This window comes from Phaethon lepturus, unplaced genomic scaffold (assembly GCF_000687285.1).
Source record: "Phaethon lepturus isolate BGI_N335 unplaced genomic scaffold, ASM68728v1 scaffold9529, whole genome shotgun sequence".
NCBI lineage: Eukaryota > Metazoa > Chordata > Aves > Phaethontiformes > Phaethontidae > Phaethon > Phaethon lepturus.
Genome location: NW_010564128.1, coordinates 344 through 27,880, shown reverse-complemented (window position 1 = coordinate 27,880; position 27,537 = coordinate 344). Strand labels below are relative to the sequence as shown.

The 27,537-nt window shown below is 41.7% G+C and overlaps 1 protein-coding gene across 2 annotated transcripts in view; it reads right to left on the bottom strand.

Moving 5' to 3' along the window:
- Nucleotides 1-27,537, bottom strand: part of TEAD4 (TEA domain family member 4) — a 59,863-nt gene that overhangs the window by 32,040 nt on the left and 286 nt on the right. The window contains exon 1 of one of the 2 annotated variants that reach the window (XM_010294771.1): nucleotides 13,171-13,422. The exons of the other annotated variant lie outside the window; for it this stretch is intronic. Within the exon in view, the coding sequence (XP_010293073.1) occupies nucleotides 13,171-13,177 (7 nt within the window). The 5' untranslated portion in view covers nucleotides 13,178-13,422. Of the gene's footprint in view, nucleotides 1-13,170; nucleotides 13,423-27,537 lie in introns of those variants that run through there. 2 annotated transcript variants of the gene reach the window in all.

Here is a 27,537-nt window from a genome sequence, read left to right as displayed (position 1 = left end):
GCCCACCAAACGTCAATGTTTCTCTATGCATACGAACCAAAACTAACTGCAGAGCAAGTCTTACCAGAATGACACTTAAGGCAAAAGCTTAATAACAAAAAGTTATGTGAACATAACACAAAAACATGTGTTATGTTCACATATGCATGTCCAATATGGGACTAAATGCCACTGGGGTCTGCCCGATCCATATCTCTCTGCACAGCTTTACCTTCCACCTCTCATTCCACTGCTTGCTCCTCCCAGCTAAACTAAATGCCTTCCTGGGTATCAACCTTTCCAGAAACAGGGCTGCATGTGTCAAAAACAACATTTTTATCTTTGATGGCTAGTCCCATCTTCTCATCAGGATGCACAGACACTCAACTCTTACTGATATCATCCTTAACATTAGTTTTAATGCTATCTTTATTAGACGTGCCCTTCATCACAAGCCATCTTTTCTTACCAAAGCCTTGGTCAGAAGATTCTTCTAGCATCCTATTTTCCTAGTCCAGCTTTTTCAAGGCAAGAGAAAATGCAGTTACATGACCTTTCCTTTTGTGGCCTGGGTCCTATTTTCCTTCACTTTTGACAATCATTAATGTTGCATCCTTCTTGATTACTTAGCATGCTTGCTTTCAACCTTAAAATATCTTTTTCAGGAAACTTGTTTTATAAAGGTTTAGACTTTGGTCTCTATCTTTCCTATAGGTCCACCTCCCCCTCTTTCTGAGCTTTGTCTTGGTATACCACTTATACAATACAGTGATGATGTTCAGGACCCAAACTCTTTCAAAGGCTCAATGCTTCCCTCCCTTTCTGTGTCAGCTCCTACTTTTACTATTAATTCCAGTACCAGAGCTGAGGCCATCCCCTAAGTCAATAAAAATTCTGCAGTAACCAACTCCTTATTCATCCCTATCTTTCCACCTCTCAGTGGGAACCTCCACCCTCACTCCCCCACCAATAATCTCTAAACTCTGTTGTTTGCTCTTCAGTGGTCTTCAGTGTTTGTTGGTACCTATAAACTAAACATACTGAGCAAGTAACACAGCATGGTGTCTTGGTTTTCCCCATTTATCTGGGCTGCAACTGTGGCAAATCCCTGTGGGAAGTAGCCCCAACAGCAGTGAACAATCTCAAGAGCAGCATGTTTATTTTTTAGTTACAAGCCAGAGACAACTCTTCAAATGATATATTAATAATGACAAAGCTCACTCCAATCAAGCTCCTTTTGAGGCTTTTTTAACAACCTGTATTTTTATTCCTAACTTCTACACTGAGAATTGTATTCGAGGGCAACAAAAGAAGTTAGTAACACCACTATGATCATGATACTGGGATCACTTGCCATGAAGCAGACCATAGAAAACCATACTGCATTTTACTGCACTGGCCTATCCTGTGAAGGCATCTCTCCCCACACCAATGCAGAACTTCAGTGCTAAATAGTCAGGTTCGAGTTCCCATAGCACAATTACACATACCAGAGAATTTTATATTCATCTGCAAGAAGAAAGTTTCATCACTGATCATTTATTCCATGCTTGAATTTTCTCAGTTTTAACCTCCCACAAGGAGATTTCCTGAGCTCATGCAGTCCTACAATAAGGGGATTTTGAGATGAAGACTCAAAGCAAGCCAAGCCAGGACTTCTGAAAAAATATCAAAATAATCATATCCCTGAAAACATGCTATTGAAGTGATTAGCACTACCACATCTTCAGTTCTTCCCCGACATACCTATTTTCATTATTTGACTGTGCAAGTGCTGAGCTTCTTCCTCTTCTCAAATGACAAAGAAGTTGAAGCTTTATTTGCTGGGCAGAACGTGCCATTCAAGCACCTCGCTTGGTGAAACAGCAGTCAGGTGATCAATCTGTCTGAGGTCATAAAACTCAGTTGTCTCATTTACTAACTGGTCTAAACACTGAAACCCTGTCTTGCATAAAAGGCCTTTTGCTGGGAAGGTTAGTGTTTACTCCTCTCCTCTTCCACTGTACGACTTAAATTCAAAGCTAGAAACACAAGTGCTATGCCCATTTAGAAACTGCTGTTTCTTGATGGCCAGTTTAAGATGCTTCATGCAAGGTGCATGACTGAGGGATAATAATTACAGACCCCGCAGGCTTTAGGAAGCTTCTTGTTTCCAAACAAGGAGTGAAAATAAATGAAAAGTCAGTCACCATGGGTGTAGTTACAGCAACAAATTCTTCATCAACAAAACAACCTGAAGAGGTTCCCTGGTCCTCATCTGGTCATTCCTCTTCCTGCAATATTCCATCAACTCCTGTGCACAACTGTACCGATTAAATTGCTGGAAGAAGGGGGAGGGAGGGGAAAAGACTGACACACACTACTCTAATTACCAAAAATTAAAAAATATGCCTCACAACCCCCCATTTGGATTTTGTTGTTGGTTTTGTTTTTCACAGTCAGCCATTTTTAGTTGGATTGGTGAACTAGTTTATTTTGTGATCACATTAACCACGGCATTGGCATAGCTGAGAGAACTGAGAAAGAATCAGGGCAGAACTTCTTAAACCAGTTTTGCCACCAGAGAAACTGTAGCCTGGAACCGTACTCCACCTAACCCTCACACACATACAGACTGGTAAGAAAATGGGCAAGGCTCTTCCTGTGCTTGCGTCACTTGACAGAGTTAAAGCGCCTCCTAATTGCTGCCCCAAAGGCATGTGGAGTTATTCCTTGTAAAGATGAACTTTTACTAAGGTACAACATATGCATGCAGCAACCACTCACCATCAGCCTAATGGGAAGCTCCAGGCTATGCAGCTCTTCACCACCTCTCAGCCTTTAATACTTTTTCAGTACATAAATTGAATGTCCTCATCAGCTGTGTTTTCCCACATTATCACCTCAGGACATAGAAATGTAAGATAATCCATCCAATAAGTACTCCTCTATATACACATTACGGGCTGCAACAGGAACAGAGCTGGGACTTGTCCTGGTGCTTCCCAAAGTAGACTGATGAGAATCTTATAGAAATTGTTTAGATTCAGTTTGGCTGGGAAATCCCACAACCTCACCAAAGCAGCTGCATATAGTAATATGAATCCCTCATACGCCAGAGAATGTACCAGATAACACCCAAAACAGCCAATAACAATCCTACATGGAAAGACATGTTAAACTAACAAGTTTTAGTCTCTTAGGACACCTGAGAATGACAACATTATACAGGCACAAACATACTTTACTCACCAAGGCCCAGGTTCAGAAACATATGACTGTTGAGGGTAGCACTGAAACTAACGCTTAACTACAACAACATCCTCCAGTTCCCATGAGTCCAGGTTCTACACTACAGACTCAGACATCTGCTAACTTCTTGCTTAGAACAATAAACGTCTTGTCTGCTTGTTTCAATAATTTCCAATAGCTGCAGGGTATCTGAAAGCAACTCTCAATAGTGCTTCAGTGATGTTTCCTTACAGGATATCAGAAACTTTATCGTCTCTCCTCCTCATTTTGCGGTCAGCTGCCTCTGCTGGCACCAAGAGTACACCATTTCTTGCAGACTTCCACCCAAGTGCTAATCATGTGCATGTGCCCAGATGACAGGCTCAGCAAGTACTCAAAGCTTCAGCTATCACAGAAATCAGAGCTAAAAGGGGTCAGTGAGATCCATGACCAGCACAGAACCATGCAGTTCTTGAGGCATCTGGCCTCGTCTGGCTTAGTGCTGGGAGGAGTTGTGACTGCTTCACTTGGCACATAAGACTACACCAGGACCTAGTCCATGCCAACTGACTGAAAATTTAGAGTGCAGTTATTGTCCATGATTACTTTAAACCATCAAGTTATAGCTTCAGCTTAAACAAATGGCTGGCTACTGCTAAAAAAGTATTTGCCTTTTTCCCCTAACTCCCTCTCACCAGATCATTCCACAGGTCAGTTCAACACTCTAATCTGGCAGAAATCTGTCTAGCTCATTTTGCAGAGTAATTTGTAAATTGGATGAGCAAGGAGTCTGCTGGAAACTGAAGTTAGCCTAAAGAGTGGGAGCACAAAACTGGGAGCAGATCAGGGGAGAAAGGAAACAAGAATGGCAACTCCCTCTTTTCTCTTGCAGTGAACTTCTAGGTCATCTCACTGTTTCTGAAGGAAATATACTCTTGGTCTCAACACAGAACAGTTCTACACTATCCGAGCACTAGCAAAAGTAGTTGTTAAAGATGTCATATTCTGTAACAGGTGAAAAAAGAATGTGGACAGAAAAGCCCAGCGAAACACAGGCTTCATAACTGGGTAACTAACAAGGAACTGGTCTGGATAATAGCTGAATTCTGCCCAGCTCAAAGTTTCCTTATACTAGCTTGTGATATTTCCCCCCATTCTCTTTCTGCTCCTAACATTGGAGCAATTTTGTTCTACATTCTTTAAACACCTGTTCCCTGACTGAGCTTGCAGCGTAAGTCTGATAGATAGCTGGCAACCATGACAGGAAAGCAGGAACAAGAGGATGACAAAACTATTTAAGCTGCAGGGATACCTAAAAATGCATAGGGATCCAGAAGGAAATTTGCAAATATCTAGGTGCTTCAACTATCTTATAGATGAAAGCTGCTGTATCTAGAATTGTCAAATCACTCTCCTCCAATCTTAGCCATAAAAGATCAGACTAGACATGAACAGCTTAAAGCAGAGCTGGCTATGCCTCCAGGCAGAGGAACAGGTGAGATGACCTTTGAAGGACCCTCCTGGCACCATTTTCTATGATTCTACAACTAAAGATGATGATGCAGTGTTCATATGCAGGAATGCTCATTAATCCCCAGTCCAGGTGGAAACACATGTGCATGTGCCTTCACTGTAATACTGTCACACTTAGAAATAGGCCTATGTTTACAGCACTTGCAGTCAACAACTTGAGTCTTTCCTATTGGATTTTCACATCAAGCTCCTGGCACTCCAGTCCAGACTCCAATCTAAGCTCCTGAAAAGGGATTTGCAATTACTGTACAAATCACACTCACAAGGAAAGAAGAGTGATTCTAAAGACATTTTACATTAAAAAGTTTCAATGAGAACAGTGTCATTTCCTGTTAAAGAAGCTAAAGACAGAGCAAGACTATGCCTGTATATGCATGTGCAGTAAGCTTCAGAAAATTTGAAGGAGTACCCAGAAGATGGGTCACAAGTTCAAGGTGACAGCAATGAGGAACAGCTGCTGGCTATGCACCCTTCAGCAGCAGGTGTACCCAGGCCCCAGAGGTTTCAGTCAGCTCTGCCAGTGACCAACAGACTTACAAGACCATCTGTCTGGGCACAAACTGCACACAGCCTTCCCAGCTTTGCTGCCCAGATCTTCACCACACACAGACAATACAGGACTTGTTATGGATTAGCTAATGAGCAACTGTTTAACCCAATAGATAGTCCTAGTTCTCTTGTGCTCATTACCTGGATCCTACATAAATGAGAATACTGCCTCTTTTAGCTGTATTGTCTTTTTCTGATCAAGCAGCTTTCCTTCACTTTGGGGCACCCCTTAAGGCACTAGAACCTGGAAGGGTTATGTTGTCTCATACTGTTTTAGGGATACTTTAATAAAGTTTTGTTAAGTTACATTTCACACATGCCCTCCACCAATAAGGCATGCCTTTGAAAGAGACTTTAAAAGAGAGTTCATGTAATAGGTTTAGTTTACTTTCAAGTAGAAATAAGAAAGTTCCTTTTTTCCTATGCCTCCATGCAATCTGTGTATTGACACCAGCTCCCTCTATGTGTGTTCACCCACTTGCTTGAGAAATGCTACCACCTTTCTCTACCCAATGTCTCAGTAATCAACAGAAAACAAATTCTGAGCAGGCACTCCTAATATTTACCTTGAAGTTTGCTCTTCCTGTTTCAGACCTGAGAAGGGGCCTCTGTGTCCATCAGTATAATAAACTTATTCATGTCAAAAAAACACAGATAGTATAAAGCATAATACCAACAATTCTGAAAAAAACTGCAGGTATTTACAGGGGAAGGCCATATTTAGCCATCACCTAATGCCCACTGTTCTCTGTTTCCTGCATAAAATCAAAGTACACCTAATCTAGAATCCACCTCTCATTCATACAAAACTTACATACACATGCACACACATACACCATTCCTTGGGACTAGTTTTACAAATACATTCCTTATAGTTTTGTCTGATACAATTTTAAAAGTCCCCAACAACAGCTTTTCCATTCTAACTCCTTATAGAAGACAGATCCCCCAGCACTGAGCACCATGCTGTCACGAAGCTTTTGCTGATATCCATCCTATATTCGTTCTTTCTCTCCCATTAATCCTAGTCATGCTCACATGTTCCACATAAAATCCCTCTCCCTCCTAAATGTTAACACCCTTCAAATATTTTTAGACTGTTATTATATGTCCCCCCCACCCTCCACCTTTCAGTCATTGCTTAGCCAAGCTATGTATATTTAGCTACTTTAATCTTTCCTCCTAAATCAGTCCCTTCAACTTCCAGAGCTCAATGTTAAGTCCGGTATGCTTGTTGCTCTTCTCAGAACTCAGTCCATGTTTTTGAGATCTTTCTGGTAATGTGTTCGCAAAAACCTGTCCAGAAGAGAGCTTTACATGTGCCTGTTTTAAAGAAGAAAGAAAACCAAGCCAGTAGGCGTTGTTAATTTTCATTTTCCAGGTCTGATTTTGTTCCCAGGTTTTGAATTTAATCTGAAATTTTAGATATAAATGTTTCTTATATTTTAAGAGCAGATTAGCAAACTGGAAATATTTGGATCCAACTGTGAAAGAATGCAGCTTTTTTAGAAATGCAAAAAACCACCAAGGCTTTTTTACTAAGCTTTTCAGAAAAAAAAAAGGAAATGTGTAAAGTTATCCAGAAGCACAACAGAAACAAAACAGTGACTTGCAACAAGGGAAAAGGCTGACAAATGTACCTGAGAGACTGTTTCAGTTTCAAGGCAGATGAATGGACGCAGCTACAAAGCATAAAGCTGGCTTACTAAACTAGAAATCAGTTAAATTGGCTGTGTTATTTACAATGCAAAAAAATAAGAACAAGTACCTTGCTGACAATATACCACTACAGATCAACTCTACCTTGGAGAATGACTAAACATTTGAAATTTAGAAATTAAAAAGTCAGAGGAAGAGCCAAAAGGGTAATGTGATGTTGTTAATGAAGGAAGTTACTTGAACATGATGAAAGCTCTATGTCTGCAGACATATACAGTGAGAAAAACATAATCCTACACAACATGCTTGGTTTTAAGCCTGACAGATTAAAAAAATAGGTCTATAAAGCTGCTAAAATCAAAAGGGACAGGAAAAAGTATGTGCCCTTTGTTGAAACAACAGAATAAAGCCCCCCCCAAAGTAGTCATAATAATTTTGAGAACATAAAACTGCTAATATATTTCTACTCACTACTAAGCACGTTAATAGTACTGGCTGTGGCATCTTTCCTTAACTCTATGAACTGCAACAGCATGCATTTTCCTAGTTGCATGCATTTCAAAAGTGGTAAATTCGTCAATATTGAGGAAATGCTTGGAACTCATGGAAAAATATTTATTTCTATGTTTGCATGGAAAAAATACCAGTTAAACTGACATGCAGTTTAATATGAAGAACAATAAACTTGGCTTACAAAGGAGATAGAAGGAAAAACTTCAGAATCACAGAATCACTAAGGTTGGAAAGGACCTTCAAGATCAAGTCCAACTGTTAACCCAATGCCACCATGCCCACTAAACCATGTCCTGAAGCGCCACATCCACACGTTTTTTGAACACTTCCAGAGATGGCGACTCCACCACCTCCCTGGGCAGCCTGCTCCAATGCTTGACTACTCTCTCAGTGAAGAAATTTTTCCTAATATCCAATCTAAACCTCCCCTGGCGCAACTTGAGGCCATTTCCTCTCGTCCTATCACTAGTTACTTGGGAGTAGAGACCAGCGCCCTCGTCGCCACAACCCCCTTTCAGGTAGTTGTAGAGAGCGATAAGGTCTCCCCTCAGCCTCCTCTTCTCCAGACTAAACAACCCCAGTTCCCTCAGCCGCTCCTCATAAGACTTGTGCTCCAGACCCCTCACCAGCTTCGTTGCCCTTCTCTGGACACGCTCCAGCACCTCAGCATCCTTCTTGTAGTGAGGGGCCCAAAACTGAACACAGTATTCCAGGTGCGGCCTCACCAGTGCCGAGTACAGGGGAACACTCGACAAACTCCAACATAAGTTTAACCCACTGCAAATGCCTGCAGAAATATGGCTTCATCTAGTCACTAGCAAAGAACTAGAACCACACAGAAACAAAGTTGAAAGCTGACTCAGTGAAACAAAACCTTTTTACTGAGCAACTCCAAAAACATCACGCCCACCGCCAGGAAAAGAAAGGAGGGAAAAGTCTGCATCCTGACCAATTGTCTGCAAATCTAAGTTTCATCTGTCTTGTAGTGTTCAAAATGGGAAATTCAATTTTATTACCAAAACTGTGGGATAAAGGGCTGTTCTATTGTTCACTAGGTCACAATAATGGAAGGGATAGAACTGCAGAAGTATCTCTCTGAGGGATACCACAGCTGAAATCCAAATTTTGCAATTACTTGGGGCAGGCAGTTCAGTGGCAACTAAGCACATTCTCAGCATGTTCCAATTGCTTTAACTGATCATCAGGTGAGATGCTAAACCACATATAGAATAAAGCATTTGAAGACTGACACCTTGTAGGTTTTCATATTTGTAGTAACTGCCATGCTCCTCCCTCCCCTCATGGAGAAGTGTATATAAACTGGGACAGGCAGTGTTTTGTGTCTCTTTGGGTTTATTTGTTTGCTTTTCAGTTTTACTTTTAGTGACTTTTTGAGGTCGGGAAAAACATTAACTGATAACATATCCCTTTGAGATGAAGTCAATATCCTGCAAATTCACCTAGTCACTTCAGAACAGGGGTGGGAGGGACCACCTGTGACACGGTAGTTTTCGGCATCAGACTGACTTTTTATGCCAACTTAATTCACAGAATCACAGAATCACAGAAACACTAGGTTGGAAAGGACCTTCAAGATCATCAAGTCCAACCATTAATCCAGCGCCACCATGTCCCCTAGACCATGTCCTGAAGCGCCACATCCACACGTTTCTTGAACACTTCCAGAGATGGCGACTCCACCACCTCCCTGGGCAGCCTGTTCCAATGCCTGACCACCCTCTCAGTGAAGAAATTTTTCCTAATATCCAATCTAAACCTCCCCTGGCGCAACTTGAAGCCATTTCCTCTTGTCCTATCGCTAGTTACTTGGGAGAAGAGGCCAACACCCTCGTCGCCACAACCCCCTCTCAGGTAGTTGTAGAGAGCGATAAGGTCTCCTCTCAGCCTCCTCTTCTCCAGACTAAACAACCCCAGTTCCCTCAGGAATTCATGTTGCAAGCTCAAGTCTTTGCAGTTCACTGCCTGTTCCAGGTTTTAACTAGCAACATGGTCAACTATCTTTCTTGTATCACTCAGGCTCTGAGCTTTGGATATCTTTAAGTATTTCCTATCAGCCATATCAGGGTTTTGACTCACAAACAGATGGCAGCAGCCTGGGAGATAGATGAGTGCCCACAGCTGTCTGCCCTACCCTGCTCAGCACAGAAATGGCTGAGCTGTTTGTAAACCAGCTGCTAAACTATTGCCTCCTACAGAGGAGCAATCTAGCAAACAGCCACCAGTTCTAGCTCCTCTTACAAAGAGGTGCTCCAAGCCAGATATTTGCGCAGTGGAAAGGAACACTGGACAGCTAAGGCAGTAGCTCATTTCTTCCAAGCTCTTACTTCCTCACTTGTAAATCAAGGCCCCTGCAGTGTTTTGTCAAAATGTATCACTTCGCTAGTTACTATTTTTTATTTCTCTGCCCAGAAAGAAATACTACTCTCCCCAGTAGTGTTGGAAGACCTGCTTTATTTAGCATCCCTGTGCAAATCACACAAAGGTACTAAGCTTCCCCCGCCCCCCTTTCTGTACTGAAGATGCCAGGAGATACTGACTCTTAACACTGAATTCTCTGATTGCTTATTTGGTACAAATGCTACAGATATAATTTCTTCCATGGAAAAACATGATTGGAAAATGTGAGAGGCATACCTGTAATACTGTACCCCCATAGTATTCTAGCAGGCAACACTTATAAAATTATGCTGCAGGACCTTAGTGGTACTAGAAGGCACCAGATCAGCAAGTTAATGGTACTGCTTCTAATGTCAACACAATGATTAGGAGAAAAGATACCATCCCATATCAGATAAGACAGCTTTTCATGCCTTAAGCAGGTGGTAAGCAGAGACTGCCCAAGAAGACAGTGAGGGCTTGTACCCAGAGCAGTGCTGTTGTACTGAGCTTAGTCAATCAGGATGGTGCCTCTAGTAATGGAACCACATCTAGGAGGGAAAAAGATGATGCCTTTGCTACCTTCTTTTCTTTCATTAAGACACCCGATTGTTAATGTACAGAGAAGAGCTTGGCTGACTTTTGGATGAAGTAGGAATCATGTCCACACAGCGAACATGTCCATACAGATCTGAAGAGCTGTAAGCAGCAAGCCAACTCTGAAGAGACTAGGGAACATGAACATGAGGCCTGTGTATAGGCTGAAACACAACTTGCTGTGCAATTTTGAATTTATTCAAACAAAACAGTGCGAGTTCTTCATATTGGCTTGGTGCACTTCAGCTTGTTCAACGTGTCTGCTGGTAAAAGCTACTAACTTTAAACTGATAACAGGTTGCCTCACAACAGGTGAGAACGACATAGAAGAGATCCTGGGACCTGGAACATCATGCCCAATAGAGTAGTTTTGGGCTAATTCCCATGAGCCACTGCTTAGTGAGAAACAGTGAAATAGTTCCACTTTGACAAGGGAAAGGGGCATACACAGTTCTCTAACACCCCATCCCTTGGATCAATGAGCTCTGTGCAAGTTAGTCACTGGACAGCTAAACAACCATCCCTCAGAGGCAGGGCCAGCTCCACATAGGACTTGTCCTGTTCCATGAGCTCGTTTGTAAGCAGTGAAGATGAAATCAGGGACTATATTTGTTCTCCCTGCCCGGTCATATCTTTCTATAGATCCCAGGCTGGGCCCCACTTCCTTGGCATGGATCCTGGAGACTAGTAAGCAAAGGAGGGCATAAATCAGTGCCTCAGGTTCTGTCAGGAGCACATCAAACCAACCGTCCATGCTGGGAACAGGTGCGCTGAAGGCAAGCAGGGACACTGTCCCTTTTGGAGTAGTGGCGGGGGAGGGCTTGCAGTAAAGCTGCTCATTTCTTCTCCCAGAGCCTAGTCTAAACTTTTGACCCTGCAAGTGGGTTATTTACCTTCTGCTGCTCACCAGTGCAGTCAGCTACAGACTTTCCACTAAACACCAGCCCGTGTTAGCTCAGGCCCCAGCTAAGTCTCTTCAGTTTCTGTAGTCCATTCTACTTCACTTTTACTTTTGCTCTCACTCTTATTTCTCATCTGGTCCATTTCACTCTCTGCTTTGACACGTTCACTCCAAAGCTGAAGTATTTCAGGGACTGTGCAGAACAATTAGTAAACGAAGACAATCTTAAAAAAGAGCTGTAATTTTTCACTAGTAATTTTAAGAGTCATCTGTCATGAAAACCAATGCAGACTTACAGCAGCAAGGAGCATGTCACTAATCTATGCCTAATAACCATGGGGTGGATTTGCAAGTAATATTTTAGTTTGAATAACATTTTAAGCAAGCATTGCTTCTGAAAGAAGCAGTCCTACCCTCACCTCCTGCTGTCATCATCCCTTCTGTAAGTACCAGAACAAGCAGCTGTGCAGTGAAACAAAATCAGGGGGCATATCCAAATTAAAGTTCATTTTTTAGCCCTTTCTGTTATTTTAAGTTGGACCAGTTCCCCCCGGTCGGTTCCACAGCACAACCACAAAAATGTTTGTGCCAGCAGAGAGCAGGAATTGATGTCAACATAAGAATACTGGCACTGGCTGAGCTTCAGGGTGATCAACCTTGCTCAACATATATTGCTCTATACAGTTATAATGATGTATGTAACCAGTAAAACCATACACTGAAGATAAGGCTGTGTAAACAAGACCCCACCCATGCTCCCATAGTGAAAAGCAATCTGTTCCCTAGCTCAGGGAACAATGGCCCCACAGGCGGACAGAAACCTGCAGAATGACTTGTGAAGTGCTCCATGTAAAGCTTCAGGGCATGGTGCTCCCATGTTGGGGTCTGCAAAGATACACAGATTCCAATGTAAAAGGAAAAAAAGCAAGCACTGATTGGGTAGAAAGAGGGCTGCCCTCCACAAGATCCTTGCTAGTGCTTTGAGAAACAGTTTTAACACCTTGAGACTTTTAATCAAATATTGTGCACTCTCAGCCTTTACTTTGCTTTTTAGTCACAGAAGTACCAGGTGGCTTCTTCCAATACTGAACTAGAGAATCCAGACCAGACCAGCATTTTTGTGGAGAAAATCAAGACAGAAATTTTAACTGTGGAATAAGTCAAAAATCTAATTCAAAATCATGTCTACCACCTAAAAAGTTGACTTCTGCTTGCAGCTGCAAGTCCGCACTTCCCTGCATTCAGGGCTGGGTATCTAGCTAGCTAGCTGAGAACCAGCCACAGGTGAAAAACATTCATGGCAGGGCTATAAGAAGGCAAACTACAATGAAAGGGAGCAGCCAGAGAGGTCTGTTTTCTGCCCATCTTAAGAACTGAAAAGTGTAGATAATTAACATACTGTAGGTGTTTGCACACCACCAGCAGAGCCATTCAGGGGCTGAATGTCTGTCCTTTAGCACCAGCTATGCATTTTACCTGTTAGGATAACAAGAATGTTGGAGATAGCAGCAAGAGATACCATAAAAGATAGACTTAGTCACACTGTGAAGCCATTATATGATATCTATCCAAAGATAAGTTCAGTAGCATGCCCAACTCTGGGATATACCTTATGGATACTCCCCTGAAAAAGACATCTATAATTCTTTCTCATTTGTGAATATTAAAATCTTCACTGATTTTCCTAAATACAGCTTGAAGCTACCAACTGCATCAACCTGGGAACACCTGAGAGAAAAGAGTTCATTCAGAACATCATTTGGTACAAGGCAAGTGGCCTGCATAGGGCAGGCTGCCTGGAGTGTTGTGGTGTGCCCTTTCTTTTGCCTTACCATACATCTTGCCTTCGTCTGACAAGATAATCTTCCGCCGTCCACATGGTGGGTAGATGGCTAGCGCTTCCTGGAAGCTCTGCTCAATGTCCGGACTCCACACACCCTCAGCGTCATTGTCAATGGGTTTGTCCAAGGCCTCGCTGCCCCCTGAGTCGTTGCTCCCCTCAGGGGAGGTGGGAGAACTCCACTCGTTGGAGGTAATGGTGCCAGCTAGAAACTCCAAGGTGCCAAGTGGAGAAGGAGACTCAGAACCTGTGATGACAAACACATCCCATTTGTCAGTCAGAAATCCTCCTCTCTAGGAAAATGAGGAGATACTAAAGAAAAAGTTTAAAAACCTCAGCGAGGAGGTTTTTTACTTCAAGTTTACCTTAAATGGCAGCTCAGCCACATGCGTGATTTCTATTTATATTGAGATGAAATCCTTTTATACAAATCCTTCTGATAAAACCGGCTGTTCCCCTATCTCTTTAGCTCTATCACTTCCCAATTCCCTTCAAATGCTATGTCTTCTTGCCTGTGTCTTTGTCTCCTAATGACAGCGGAGGGAGAAAGAAATTATCTGTGTAACTGTTATTTAACTTTCTGAAGCATGCATACAAGGATTCAGTCCGTGTGAAAGACTATACAAAGTAGAGCAGTGATGAATTATCTAGTCATCACAGAGCACTGGGGTTGAAATTTTCTTAAGATAATGTTTCACTGGATTAGAGTTAGTAGTCGGTGTCATTTTTAACACTGACATTTCTTCTTCAAGGATCAGCTGCACTTCTAAAAAGCAATTCCTGGAGCCAGACAGTTTAATGCAGTGTCTCCCAAATCTCAGCACTACATCCTGGCAGCCGCAGAAGGCACCATGAGTAAAAGCATAAAGGCAGTAGGTTGCAGGTCAAGAATCCTAGGCACTTAAGACTGTTTCTACTGCTCATTTTCAGAATGACCTTGGGCAAGTTCCTTCAGTTCTCCGTGCCTCTTTGCCCCCTCATCCTTTACCAGTCTCAGGCTTAATAGGCTTTGCCACTGGGCAGGAGCAGAAATTGGTTACTCACTGAACCTATCAGGCAGCCGCTTGCTCTTGAAAACTACAATAAATTATAGTCTACTTATACATATATATATATAGTCTACAGTAGCAGCTGAAGTCATTGAGTGGAGCTGCTAAAGCATGCAGAAAGCAACTTCAAACCATACAGACACTTCCAGTCAGCCATACAGAAGACAAATGGCTTCTAAAGACACAGATCATTGTCCTGCCTTAATCCCAAAGCTGTTCTTTTCCCTTTTCAATAGTTTTCCTTATCTGAGCTACAAAGAATGCTCACAAGCCACCATTCGAGAATCCAGTTAAATGAGAGTTCGGAACTTCCCTGCATATCACCAAGTTGAGCTGGGTGCCAAGAAAATCAGAATTTTTTTTTTTTTTTTGTAAGAGCCACAGGATCATCAAACCTGTACTGAACCAGAAAGGAGAGAGCTCTGACATGCCAAGTCAGACCAGCTTAGAAATATCACATGAATATAAAGGAAGACAGAGAAGAAATTTGGGCTCAGTCTATGTCAAAAACTAGCTAGAACAACATTTGTGCAGTTATACCATGCCCTAGTTGGTAAATAGGAAAAGCATTTTTTATAAGCTTTATTTTTATAAAGCTTATCTATCCAAAGATAAGTTCAGTAGCATGCCCAACTCTGGGATATACCTTATGGATACTCCCCTGAAAAAGACATCTATAATTCTTTCTCATTTGTGAATATTAAAATCTTCACTGATTTTCCTAAATACAGCTTGAAGCTACCAACTGCATCAACCTGGGAACACCTGAGAGAAAAGAGTTCATTCAGAACATCATTTGGTACAAGGCAAGTGGCCTGCATAGGGCAGGCTGCCTGGAGTGTTGTGGTATGCACTTCTGTCAAGAGACAGAATGTGAGCCTTATCTCACATTGGTCTAAATCAAGAGAGTTGTGGAACATAAGAGCAATGAGAGAAAAAATTATATAAATCTTGAAGTGACTAGATACTTTTTTTATAAAGCTTTATAAAGCTTTTTTTTATAAAGCTTTAAATAGGAAAAGCATGTCCATTCATTCAACTTCAGAAGTTCAAAAATTCAGGGCTCATGGCTCCAGAAACTTTTCTGACATCAACTTAAAAAAACAGTACATCATACACTCCTTTTTAAGTCTCTCTCTGATTCCTTACCTCTTTGGATTTCATGTTTACAAAATCATCTCCAAGACCATAACAACTACATGATTTTTTTTTTAAAAAACACCTGAAATTCTTAAGAATTTTATCATTTCAGAAGCTGAAGTTGGAAAAAGAGTTGACAACACTGGTTCTCAGAAGGTTTCACTGCTCCTTGCTGACTTTAGACAGCAGCAGACACCTACTTTACATCTCCATATCCCACCAAAAGCTCAGGAAACAAGTAAGATAATACCGGGCATTTAAATAATTTCTAGACACAGTATACTTCTTATACCACGGTGTAGCATTTTAACAAGTGGTTCACACAGACATTTGGAAAACCCAGTATACAACTTATTTCCTGTGAGAATATTTGGAACACATGAAACACTGTAATGGCCTACCACTGTCCATCCATCCATTTCAGCCCCTACATTAAATTATTTCAATCCTTTTGACCCATGCTATACATTTTCAGAGCTCTAATGAACCTGGGAAGAAACAATAAAATGGGAGGTGAGGGAGGCAGAAAGGGGAACTTACACTTGGCCTTTATCACTGGCACAGACATCCCAAGCACACTGTGAATGGCACCAAATGCAGGGCAATGTGACTTTAAGAGACCCTGAAATGAACAGTAACCATTGCTTCTGTCACCTAGCATCTATCACCAATACATCCCCTTTCGCTGGCAGATGTTCAATAAAAAAATTTACATGAGTATTCAAGAGATTGTCCCGCTTGGACACAGAGGATGCTACTCCAGCATAGAGGAGTAAGCTTTCCATAGGGGGACTCTGACAGAGAAACAGAAGCTATCTGTTCCAGCTGTTCTTCTTTTGATATTTCCCCAAGCACCCATAGTCCCTGGGGGCTGTAAAGACCCTCCATATTTAATGCACATTAAAATCTCCCCAAACACATGACACAGACTAGTTTTAACTTAGGCTGAGAGACTGAGAAATGGAGGGGTTCAGAAAGAAGCCTAAGGTGTGACAGCAAGTGTATTCATAACACCACCTGCAAGTCTCATAACAGCCAGCATGCTCCACACCAAGTGAAAACATGCACTAACTACTCAACTGTATGCCTCCCAAAAGCCATGGTCACTGGAACCTACAACCTCTGCTGTCAAGCCAAATCCCCTAGCAACACATACAAGCAAAGTCATCTCCCTAGGGAATGTATGGTCATCAAACCATAAAAAGCACCTACTTTCAATCTAGTTATTTTCATCTCCTTAATGTCCATGCACAGATAATTACCTAGCAGATGATTTCAACATGGTACACTCTTACATTGGAAATTAAGCAACTTATCTGAAGCATAACTTTCCCCGCCCCTCCCGCATCCAAACTCTAGGAATTGTCTGATCATTTCATGTTTTACAGGTTTCACATCTGCACCAAGCGACTTTGGTGACAAAGGAAACTATGGCTCCTTGTGATCCAAGATCCTCCAGAATAAGTGGAAGAGTAAACATGCTGTATTCAGTTCAGTGTCAACTGCCAAGACTCTCTTCTCCAAACATGAAAGAAAAGTTGCACCAAGTTGAGCAGATGTCACTTGCATGCTCAGGGTAGTTCACAAAGCAAGAGACAGAATGTGAGCCTTATCTCACTTTGGTCTAAATCAAGAGAGTTGTGGAACATAAGAGCAATGAGAGAAAAAATTACATAAATCTTGAAGTGACTAGATACTTTCTGTTTTGTTGGGGTTTTTTTAATGCTTCTTACTTTTTATGCCTTGACCAGCAATGTTAGTCCTATCCCAACCTACAGCTAGGTCAGCAGGCACTGAAATGTGCTATCGTGGCCAATGCCAGCTTTTCTACGCCTTGGAGCCTGATTCTGCTTTCCCTTCTTGACACTAAAGCTGTTCTGGATGGATGGTGAGAAAAGTGGAATTGTATAGACTGTAAAATCAAGGATGTTTTGCCACATCCACCTGAAACCTCAGTAATCACCCAGACACTAACACAAATTGGCCTTCTTTTTGATAACTTCCAAAGAAATTCCATAGACTGAAACGACCATGAAAATCCTTATAACTCTATGTCTCTAGTTCAGTAAGATGCCAAGGGCTTAAAGGGCCTGCAAAGTTTTCTAAAATCATGTTGCTTAAATAGTAAGCTCCATCTGCAATCCCAGGGAATACTCTGCTCAAAGGCAATGAACAGTAATACAGGGAGTCCTGATCAGGTGCTATCTGGTCTGTGAGTATCTTCTTTGACTGAACACTTCAGGCCTTCTGTTTCCTGCACAGTTGATCTGAACTCTGAATTCACTGGTGGCCAAAGTGACCATTTATTAAACTAAGGAAAGCAAACTGTAGAGAAGCTGGGGGCTAAACTCTATGGTAGATGACTTTATTAGTATGGCAAGTTGAAAAACTGTGAGTGGAATTACTTTCTATTGAAAAAGCAATTTGGTCAAAAACAGAGCATTTGAATGCGTTATTTATGAGAATGGTTTGAATAATATTCATTAGTAACTTCTTTAACAAAATACAAATGTTTCAGTATAGATAGATAGATCTAGTTTCATCTAGCTTTGTTTACTTCTGTTTTCCCTTCAATCAATACTGACTATACACATACAGCTTGGTGACTTTAATGGCAATTTGTATTACTGAGTGTTCTAACATCACTAAATATTTTAGTACTTGTAAATTATCTTTCCATTTATTTTTTATTTTTTTAAAGTTCTGCCTGTGTAAGCTTGTAATCACAAAGCTTTCTTCTGCTGTGGAGGGAATTTGATTCCGAAATCACAGACATCCCAGTTCCCAGGCATGCTCAGACAATTCCTTCCCCATCTGCATCCCCTTTGCCAAGCACAGTTCTTGGGATCAGAGGAGTCAGAGGATGTCCCATTCTCATAACAGGAAGTTTTGCCAGAGGTCCCAGGCTTGGTGTTTGTTCTCTTCAGACTGCCTCAGTTTGAACTTATGCTCTGCTTCTTGGCACTCATATTTCTGGCATTGTACCTTACAGTTGTTCTTATTCTGATCCCACTCTTATTTTATTGGGAGATGATTAACTGCCTTTCTTTGTGGGACCCACTCATGGATTCTCTCCCAGGATATCAGACACAAGCCCCTCACAGCACCTCCATCTCCTCACCACAGTATCTCTACTTCCTTCTTATGTTTCCCTCTGTCCAAATACCGTTTCTATTCACTCTTGGTCCCTGTTAGTCTTTCTGCCATGGTCCATCTCTTAATGAGTCACTCATAAAGGCAAACTTTTGGAACAGAGGAAAGCAAAGCCATAGAGAAAGCACAAAAATATTTCAGCTCCAGCACCTTTGGTTTAATTGTTCTGATGCTGGTAATTTCAACACTAACTCTCCTTCCTTTCACACATGGTATTTCACTGAGATTCAGACATCCTGCAGGGCTAGACAGCTGCCAAGAGCCCTTCAGCGACGTCTGACTGACAGGGAGCACATCTTTAACAGACTCTGTAGTCTGACACATCTGCTTTCTAATATCAATCCCTTAGTCATTACTGTTGGTAACAGCTCCATCTTAAGTGTTTGTGGCAGCTGCTCCAAACAAAATCATACTTTCCTGAGGATCTGAAAAATTGCAGCCAGCTGTCTCCAGTTGTTCAGTTTTCTTAGAGCTGCTCTGTCCAAAAGACTCCCCCCACTCCATGGCCACCCCTTTTCCCTGCTGAAATCTGTATCGAGCATGACACACTAACCAGAGACATCCCCCCTCCCAGGCAGGAATGGTTGCCAGCACAGCCGTGTGGAGTCTGACAGTGCAGTTGCACTCCTGCTTCTGAGCTGGCGGCACTGTGAGCGAGTCGCTTCATTTTATCAAGGACAGCCCTTCATCCTTGGTCTCATTTAATGGAACTGCAAGCTGTGGGGGCAGGGACTGCTTCCCATTACAGGTATTCCTTGATGTCATTGTAATGCAAACAAAACCAAACAATTCCCGTATTCACTACCCTGGTAACATGAGCCAAATACTGCTACTATAGAGTATCTGAACCACAACATTTTTCTATCTGATCAGCAATCAAACAGAAAATTTCAAAACAGAATCAGTTCAGCCAGAAGAGAAATAGTCCTGCTGCTCAAACTGTAACTTTGTAGTAGTTTATAACAATGAGAAAACCTGGAAACAGCAACAACCAGTCAGTTACTTCCATCCAGAACACCCTAACAAATAAGCTTACACAATGCAGTCATACAAGGAGATTTGGGTTTAGGAAAGCAATAGTTTGGAATACTATGAAATCTATTGAGCACGGTACAGTGGAAGATAGCATTCAAACTTACCGGAAGAAAATGGCTGGGAAATTCTACAGGACACTATAATAATAGCTCAGTTCCTCTGAAAGAGAAGAATGAGTGCAATCAGCAGATGAGTAGCTCCAAGAAGATGCAACTCAAAGACTGCAGGAAAAAAATTTACTGGAAAGGGAAAAGGTGGGAAAACAGCTATTCAACAATAACTAAGGTCTGTTAAAGTTCGCAGGCAAAAGAGAACAAATATCATGAACATGTTTGCAGGATCTCTACAGAGCAAACTAGAGATGCAACTGTAGCAAGACCAACTAGCACTGAACTACATCTCCAAAGCTAACAGTTACTCAGACTCCTCAGGAGCTGCCCTCCAGTAATTATATCAGCCTGGGAGTCAGAGCCATTCTGAGTTTCAGCAGAAGATCCAGCAACAGTGGAGATGGGTGGGTCCAGTTCACAGGGCCTTTTGAGGGGGCTCCACTGAGGCACTCCATAACTTAGCCAAGTGGTGAGTCTGGTTACAATCTCACCTTTTGCCCTGGGCCTCCAGCAATTCCTGAGCAATGCTGGCTATTCCCAGCGAATAATCCTATCCACCCAGGACACCAGAGTAATACTGCCTGAATAAAACCAGTTCAGGCAAATGTTACTTGCTGTAGGTGAAGCAAAAGCTCTTAAACAGGCAGCAGCACCAGGCAAGGAAGAATCATTAATCATAAAATCATTACATCCACAGGTGGTGTTGTGAGATTTTTGTCCCCATCTCACCACTAAGGTTTACAAAGGAATAAGCACTACTAACCTCAGATCATATCCAACATAAGCCTGGGCTCCAGCTGAAGGCTCATCACACTGACTAGCACAAAATCAAGCTTGGTTTGCTTGCTACACTGAAACTGCCTGCAGCAGCTGCTGTTCAAAAGGCACCTGACTTCCTGAGCAAAGCAAAACAACACTCTTAAATTATTGCAGTAGCTGAGCTCTGGCTGAAACAGAGAGAGGATGTAGTGTCCAGCACAGTGATATAAATCAAAACAAGGAGAGGAGAACTTCTATCAGTGGAGCCCTGGATAATGCAGTCAAACAGGATGTGATGAGATAAGGCTGTGTGTGGCCTTGCACACCATCCAATCAGTTACATTTGTGATAAGGAAACAGAACACAGAGCCTTGCCACCCTAAGGAGGGGAGAGAAAAAAAACAAAACACAACCACCCACAACACAACAACAACAAAACCCAAAGGCTGGTTCTGCTCCCACTAGTCTAAGAGTGGCCAACTTGGGGATCGATCCGGAGCCACAGGCAACTCATGCACAGCTCTCATGTACAGACTACATCACAAGGCTACCAGCCTTGGACTGACAAAATGACTACTGCGTGATTTACATCTCAGCTGGGAGAGAAAAATGAGACTGCAAGGGCAGCAGAGATTGACACTGCCAGGTTGCCCTGGGATTGAGCCACACACTGGGCTAGTCCCAGCCCCCAAAGGAACAGTGCAATTCCTGGGGAGTCACCGTTATCTCCCAAGTGGGAACTGTTCCCAGAGCTCCCATTCTTCCTGACTTTCCAAGACATGTGGCATGTATTTCACAGCTTCCCAAACAGATGAAGGTTGTGGCAGGGTGAAAATGGTTAGCCACCCTCATCCTAGCAGCAGAGGTCACCAGGAGTCATTCTCCAACAAGCATGAAGCTGGTTAGAAAGCAATGAACCAGGAGGAAGTCCAATAATAGTATAATCACCAGTAGTGCTAGCTAACATGTTTAAATCGCAACCGTCCCTTCAAGTATAGACAAGTATAGACACTGACCAATTAAAATGACTTGGGTCTTACCAAACCAAGCTAGAGACAGAAATAAATCATGCTTAGCATTTTCCCAAAAAGTATTATTCACTTAATTATTAAAGGATAGGGAACCTTTAATAGCAACCTAAAAAAGCCTTGCTCCTAAACCCACTGAAAGTCAGTTCTGAAAATCTCACCAGACGACTCAAAAGCTCTTATTTTACCTATGGAAAAAACTATAGCACAAAGACTTATGTGAACCACCCAATGAAAAAATCAGGCAAGGGGGCAAAATCCAGACAAGAATTTCAAAACAAGAAAAGGTGAACTTTAAAAATGATTTGTGACTGCAAGGGGTGTAACTTCAGAGGGGCTCACGTTTAACACTGGCTGGAAATTGGGTGTCTTTTGAGTCTTTCCTGACAAGTAACATGAAATTCAAAGACTCATAATGCCCATTTTATGATATCTAAATCGAATTCTTATTTCCTAATCCTGTCTCCTGATCATGATATCTATCTCTTGTTCAGGACTCAAGAGTAGATGTCACAAAAAAAAACTCACAACTTAGCTTCCCATGAGACTAACAGCAAAATTTCACTTTAACTCAGACAGCAGACAGATATTTGCAAGTCTCATCCAAAGCAGTGAAAACATTTAGCTCCAAAACTATAGCCCGTCTCCAAGAAAAGAAATAGCTGAACCTGGGCTAAGAGACTTACAACAGAATAGACAGAAGCACTGACCACACAACCACACAACCCATGAACACAGTCAGATTTCTGCATCTACAGTGCTTGCAGGTGGTCTGTGTTGCAGGCATGACCTGTCCAGCTAGGGCTAAGCCCTTTACTAAAGACCTAAGACAAAAAGCAAACCACAAACAGGCAGAACAGGTATATAAAATGGGACCTCAATTCAGTCAACCAGTTAAGCATGTGCCTTGATTTTAGTGGTAGACAGACAGGACCTTAAAGATGTTTGATACTTTTGGTAAACCAATGCCTAAGTAAAGAACAACCATGAAACATCTGCATCATATGAATGAACCCTACTCATGGCTACCAATCAAGCTGCACTCTCTTAGGTTATTCAGAAACCACCCCAGCTCAGTTTTGTAGTACACACACCACCTGAAACATGCAGCAGGTGAAACGTCGCTGCTTACAGCTAAGATGATCACTTCTTGAGGGCTGAGACTGAGGAAAGTCCACCAGATTTGTTCTTCTGTAAAAGAGTCTGAAATCTCCTAGCAAACAGATGCCAGCCATTTTAGCCAAATTCCAGTTCTACCAGTTTGATACAAGAGACAGTAAAGCCATTCTCAACTCATATTACTGTAATTTTGAGCTCAGAGCTCTTCCCCCTCAATTGTGGCACAAACACACTGTCATTTCCAAACTGTTGAACATACAGAGATTTCACAGAAAGCAAGTGAAAACCATGAGAATCTGTAAGTACAACCCCAATCCTCAAACAGGAATCACTAAGCCAAAAAAAAAGAAAAAAAAAGAGAAGAAAAAGAAATTCCAAAAACTGAAAAACACAGGTTAAACTTGCCACAGATATTACAGGAAAGCACAAACCTTCTGATTTATCTCTTTGCCCTTCCAGACCCTTCTTGCCAGGAAGGTCAACAGGTTATATACCTTCTGCTGGATTAATCTACAGGAGAACAAGGGCAGCTAGCCAAGCAAAACTGTATTCTTAAAGGAACACAGCCACAGCCAACCACATACTTGACTCCAGTTTTTAAAACAAATAAAACCTGTGACCAAAAACAGTGGAAAAAGATGCTGCTTCTCTATTTTTCATTTATCTTACTGGGCAGATAGATCGTTTCCCCTGCATGGTTATTTTCTCCTTTTCACGTAGATCCTTCATAAACAAATGTGGGCAGGGAAGTAAATAGGATTTATTTATTTTTAGAAAGGTAAGTCAAAGAACAGTAAGGGTACTTGAAGAAAAATTTCTTAGGCAAACCTCTCTTTTACACCTCTTTTTTTTTTTCCCCTAAGCTGACAAGATTTTCAAACCCAAGAACCTCTCTAAATCCTGCTAGTCTGGTATCAGTAAGCTTTATTTCAAGGACCAGCTATGGAGAAGTACGATCAGGTAAAATAAACTTAAGATACATCAGCAAATCCTCCCTTTCCATTTCAGTATACAAAAGCTCAGTGCTCTCTTGACTTTTCCTCCTTCAGTTAAAGCAGCCCTGGTTACAAGAGATTAGACTTTGTCTGGACATCTGTCATTAATGGTTACCATACTGTTTGAAGGGAGACACTGTAAGGAGTATGCTAGTTTATGTTCTCTTTGGCAACAGCAAAGCAGGTGCTTCAAAGACTTGTATCCAGGCTCTGAAAGCCACTGCCACTCACGTCTCTGAAGTACAGCAAAACACCTATCCTTTGGCAATCAAATTGTAACGAAGGTAAAAATAAGGTAATTATAAACCTACAACGGAACAGAAAAACAGAGTCAGTGACTCAGCCAGTGGCACCGGGAACTGGAAAACCTGCCCCTCCCTAGCAGGAAAACGTCTAATTCATATGATGTTAAAAACAAAGGGGAGTGACTGCATCATCTCCAGAAAAAGGAGGACCCAAGGGGCAGGAGCAGCAACAACAAAAACCCATTGGAAAAAAAAAACCTCCAAGAACCCAAAACATCACCTCCAAACCCCAAAGAACTCCTTCTAATCATCTAGTCTCACATCCTGTAATGAGCTCCACACATGCAAATTCCTGACTTTTTACAAGGCTCTACAAAGGAGAAAAAGGAGCATACACTACTGTAAATCTTGATAAACTTGATTGCTCTTCGGAAAGAGGAGAGAATTGCCATGAAGTTAGCGAATGAAAAGAACACAGTGCATGATGTAATAGGTTTAGATTTAGAATAGCATTTGCTACTCTCCAAGGAAATAATAGCTGAAAAATTACTTCAAATTGGCTTTGGAAAGTATTGCTTATATTATTAGAAATTTAACTAATGGCTTCAAATCCAAGTGTAATGATATATACCAGTGGAACCAACAGGTACAGGGGGCATCTACTGGGCTGCTGCAGGGATCTTTGCCTGTCCAGTTTTGTCATCTTAATTAGAGATCTAAGACTGAATAAAGGGAATGTTAATGAAACTAGCAGGTGATACAGAATGAAGTTTACAAACACCAGTGGATAGAAACAACTCAAAGGGATTCAGACAGCTAAAAAACAAACAAGAGAACCAATGGGGACAAATAAGGCTACGTGGGAAAACTAATGCAAAGAAACCGAAGAAACAACAATGAAAAAACAGAGATAAATCAAAGCAAAAGCCCTGCCAGAAGCAGGGGCTAAAGCCATGCAAGAGTGAGAATACTGAACAAATCAGTTGTCTGCAAAGCAAATGCTTTTACAAAATGACCAATGTAACTTTTGTCTGCCTGTGCTCAGATATCACTTCAGGCAAGCAAAAGAGGTGAATCACCTCCAACTCATGGAATATCGGATCTCATTCTGCAAAAGGAACACAGATAACTTGAAGAAAGTGAAGAGTATAAAAGACAGTCATTAGACCTAGAATAACAGATGTTGAAAAATATTAGAAGTTTAGTCTCATTAGTAGCTTCTAAGAACTTAGAAGGTGCAAATGCAGAGAGAGAATAAGCAATCATTTCACAGAATTACACACCAAGGCAAAAACTGTTGTGGTAGAGTAAGAGAACTTTCCTGATGTTAAATGTACATCGGGTGATGGAAAAGTTGCCCAAGAAAATTACTGGAAGATCCATTGCATAGCATTTACAGAAAAAAAAAAACACAGAAAACATATGAACAAAGGACAAATCTGAGCTATAGGTAAAGTATAACAGATCTTTAAAAAAAAGTAACACTGAATTTTTGCTTTCTTATGATACAGTCATGGCCAGATAAGATAGAAAATAATTTCACTGTCACAAGAGCAACTGTAGACATGGTCCAAGGAACTACTTAAGGTGGGGAAAGATGGCAACATTTCTAAGGAAATATGCCCATTCTTCCCCCACTGCCCACCCCCTAGTCATTGCCCCCCCTTCTCCAGACACACCAGCATTTATGTGACGAACATTTATGATTAACTGGACTGGAGAACAGATGTGGCTGGAAACTAACTTGCTACAAGGGAGTGTTACTTTTCATCTGGATCAGCCCCCTGGCCCGGGTCAGTAAAGAGCAGTGCCAATACGCATGCCAGCAACAAAGGAAAGAGGTGTGACAAGTACCGAAATGGACAGTTTGAGGCTGTGTGGACAGGTTCCGATTACAGCAGTGCCTGCCTAAAGCCTTTGTGGGCCCATCCTTTGAGTTATGTTGTGACAGAACCAAGAGCTAGAAGATACAATCAGAAAAAGGAAGGAAAGCTGTGAATGAGCATAATCTCACACCAAACAGACAGGTGAGCAGCATCTGTTGGAAACTGTACTTTTCAGCAACTTTCTCAAAACTCTACTTACTGTATTTGAGTTCTGCAAAGAAAATACCTGAGTAACAAAACCAGCAGCAACTGTGATTTTATTTTAAACCACAAGCAAGGCTGGTGCCATGGAGCCCTTTTTCTCTTCAGAGCTTGGCTGTACTATTTTCATACTGTTTTCCCACAGATGTTCTGTAATACACTAACATTAAAACACTTATCACAGCAATAACCTAAAATACTTCAAAGCCATCAGTAAGATTAACTAAAAATCAAAAAGATGTAGCAGGAACCAAGACAGTGGAGAAATTCCTATCACCCATTCTCATGCACACTAATTACTCCCAAGATGACCTCCGAGAGGATACGAACAATAAGCTGATGCTTCAGTCTAGAGGATAGACTTTTTCGCATGCTCAAGTTTGAGGGAGCCATCCAGACCTGGATTTAGGAAAGCCCCATAAGGTGGCTGCACCTGCTGTCTGGCTGCCCTTCGCTCTGCCACCCCAACTTCCAAAGAAAACCAGAGTCCCTCAGCATCCAACAGTGCCAATAAAGAAGCCCCACTGTATTCATTACAGCACGATCCAGGCTCTTCTCTGTCATGAGAAAAAGCTATCAAGACCAAAACGTTTTAATTTCACAGGTGATAGTACAGCAGCTTCAACCCGGCCGCTTGTTATATATCCAGTCTGCTTTCCCCCTTCCTCTCACTCCTCCCCATTACTCTATGCACTGTCCTACTTCCCACTTCCTTCTGTAGGAGGAGAACAATAAAAATTCTTACATCTGCACAGACAGATGAACAGACAGGTGACCAAGTGCTCCGCTCACTTTGCACATAGACAGTGCAATCAAGTCTAGGGGAAGCCGATCTGTTCTGAGTGACAGGAAACAAGAAAAAAACAAAAACAAAACCCCAACACCAAATTTCCTTCCATCCCACCCAGTTCCCTGCATTTGAAAATAATTTTGTGTTGTTTATTTGTAGAGGATTTGTAGAACTCAACTCTTAAGATTAGAAAGTAACATGAGTGTCACTTCAGGTTAAACAAAAAATAAATTGGTAATTAGTTGTTGGTTGGCTTGTTTTTGGTGGGTGTGGTTTTTTTTTTTTTTTGCTTTTATATGATCATTCACCATAAAGTACTTTACAGAAGTCCTTAAAAATACGCTGAGTTACACTCCTTGCTCCTTCTACAGAAAAAGCCCCATCTTCCATGCACGGAATTGTTTAAGCGGAATTATCTACATAAAATAAAAGATTACTTGGAGAAGCTTTTTCTTTGGTTTTGGGGGTTTGGGGTTTTTGGGGGGTTTTTTTGTTTGTTTTTAATTTAAATCCTTCCGAGGGGCATGCCACCAAAACTCAAATCTAACTTCAGAATAACTAATCTGGGAAAACAGCGTTCCCTCATCTTTTGGTAAATACTCTGTAACAACCCACATGCCTTCTCACGGATGGGTTTGCTTACGATTTTTGTTTCGTTTTTCCCAAGAAAATCTTCCATAACTTACATTGAAATTTATTACAATAAGTACTAATCCTCCTCTCCACCCTCCCCCAAGAGCATCTCTACAAACGGTACGGAAACCTATTTTTTCCCGTTAGAAGTGCTAGCAGTTTTCTGCCAATGCGGCAAGCGACGAGTTCTCCAAGTCCCAGCGCCGGCAGCCCCTT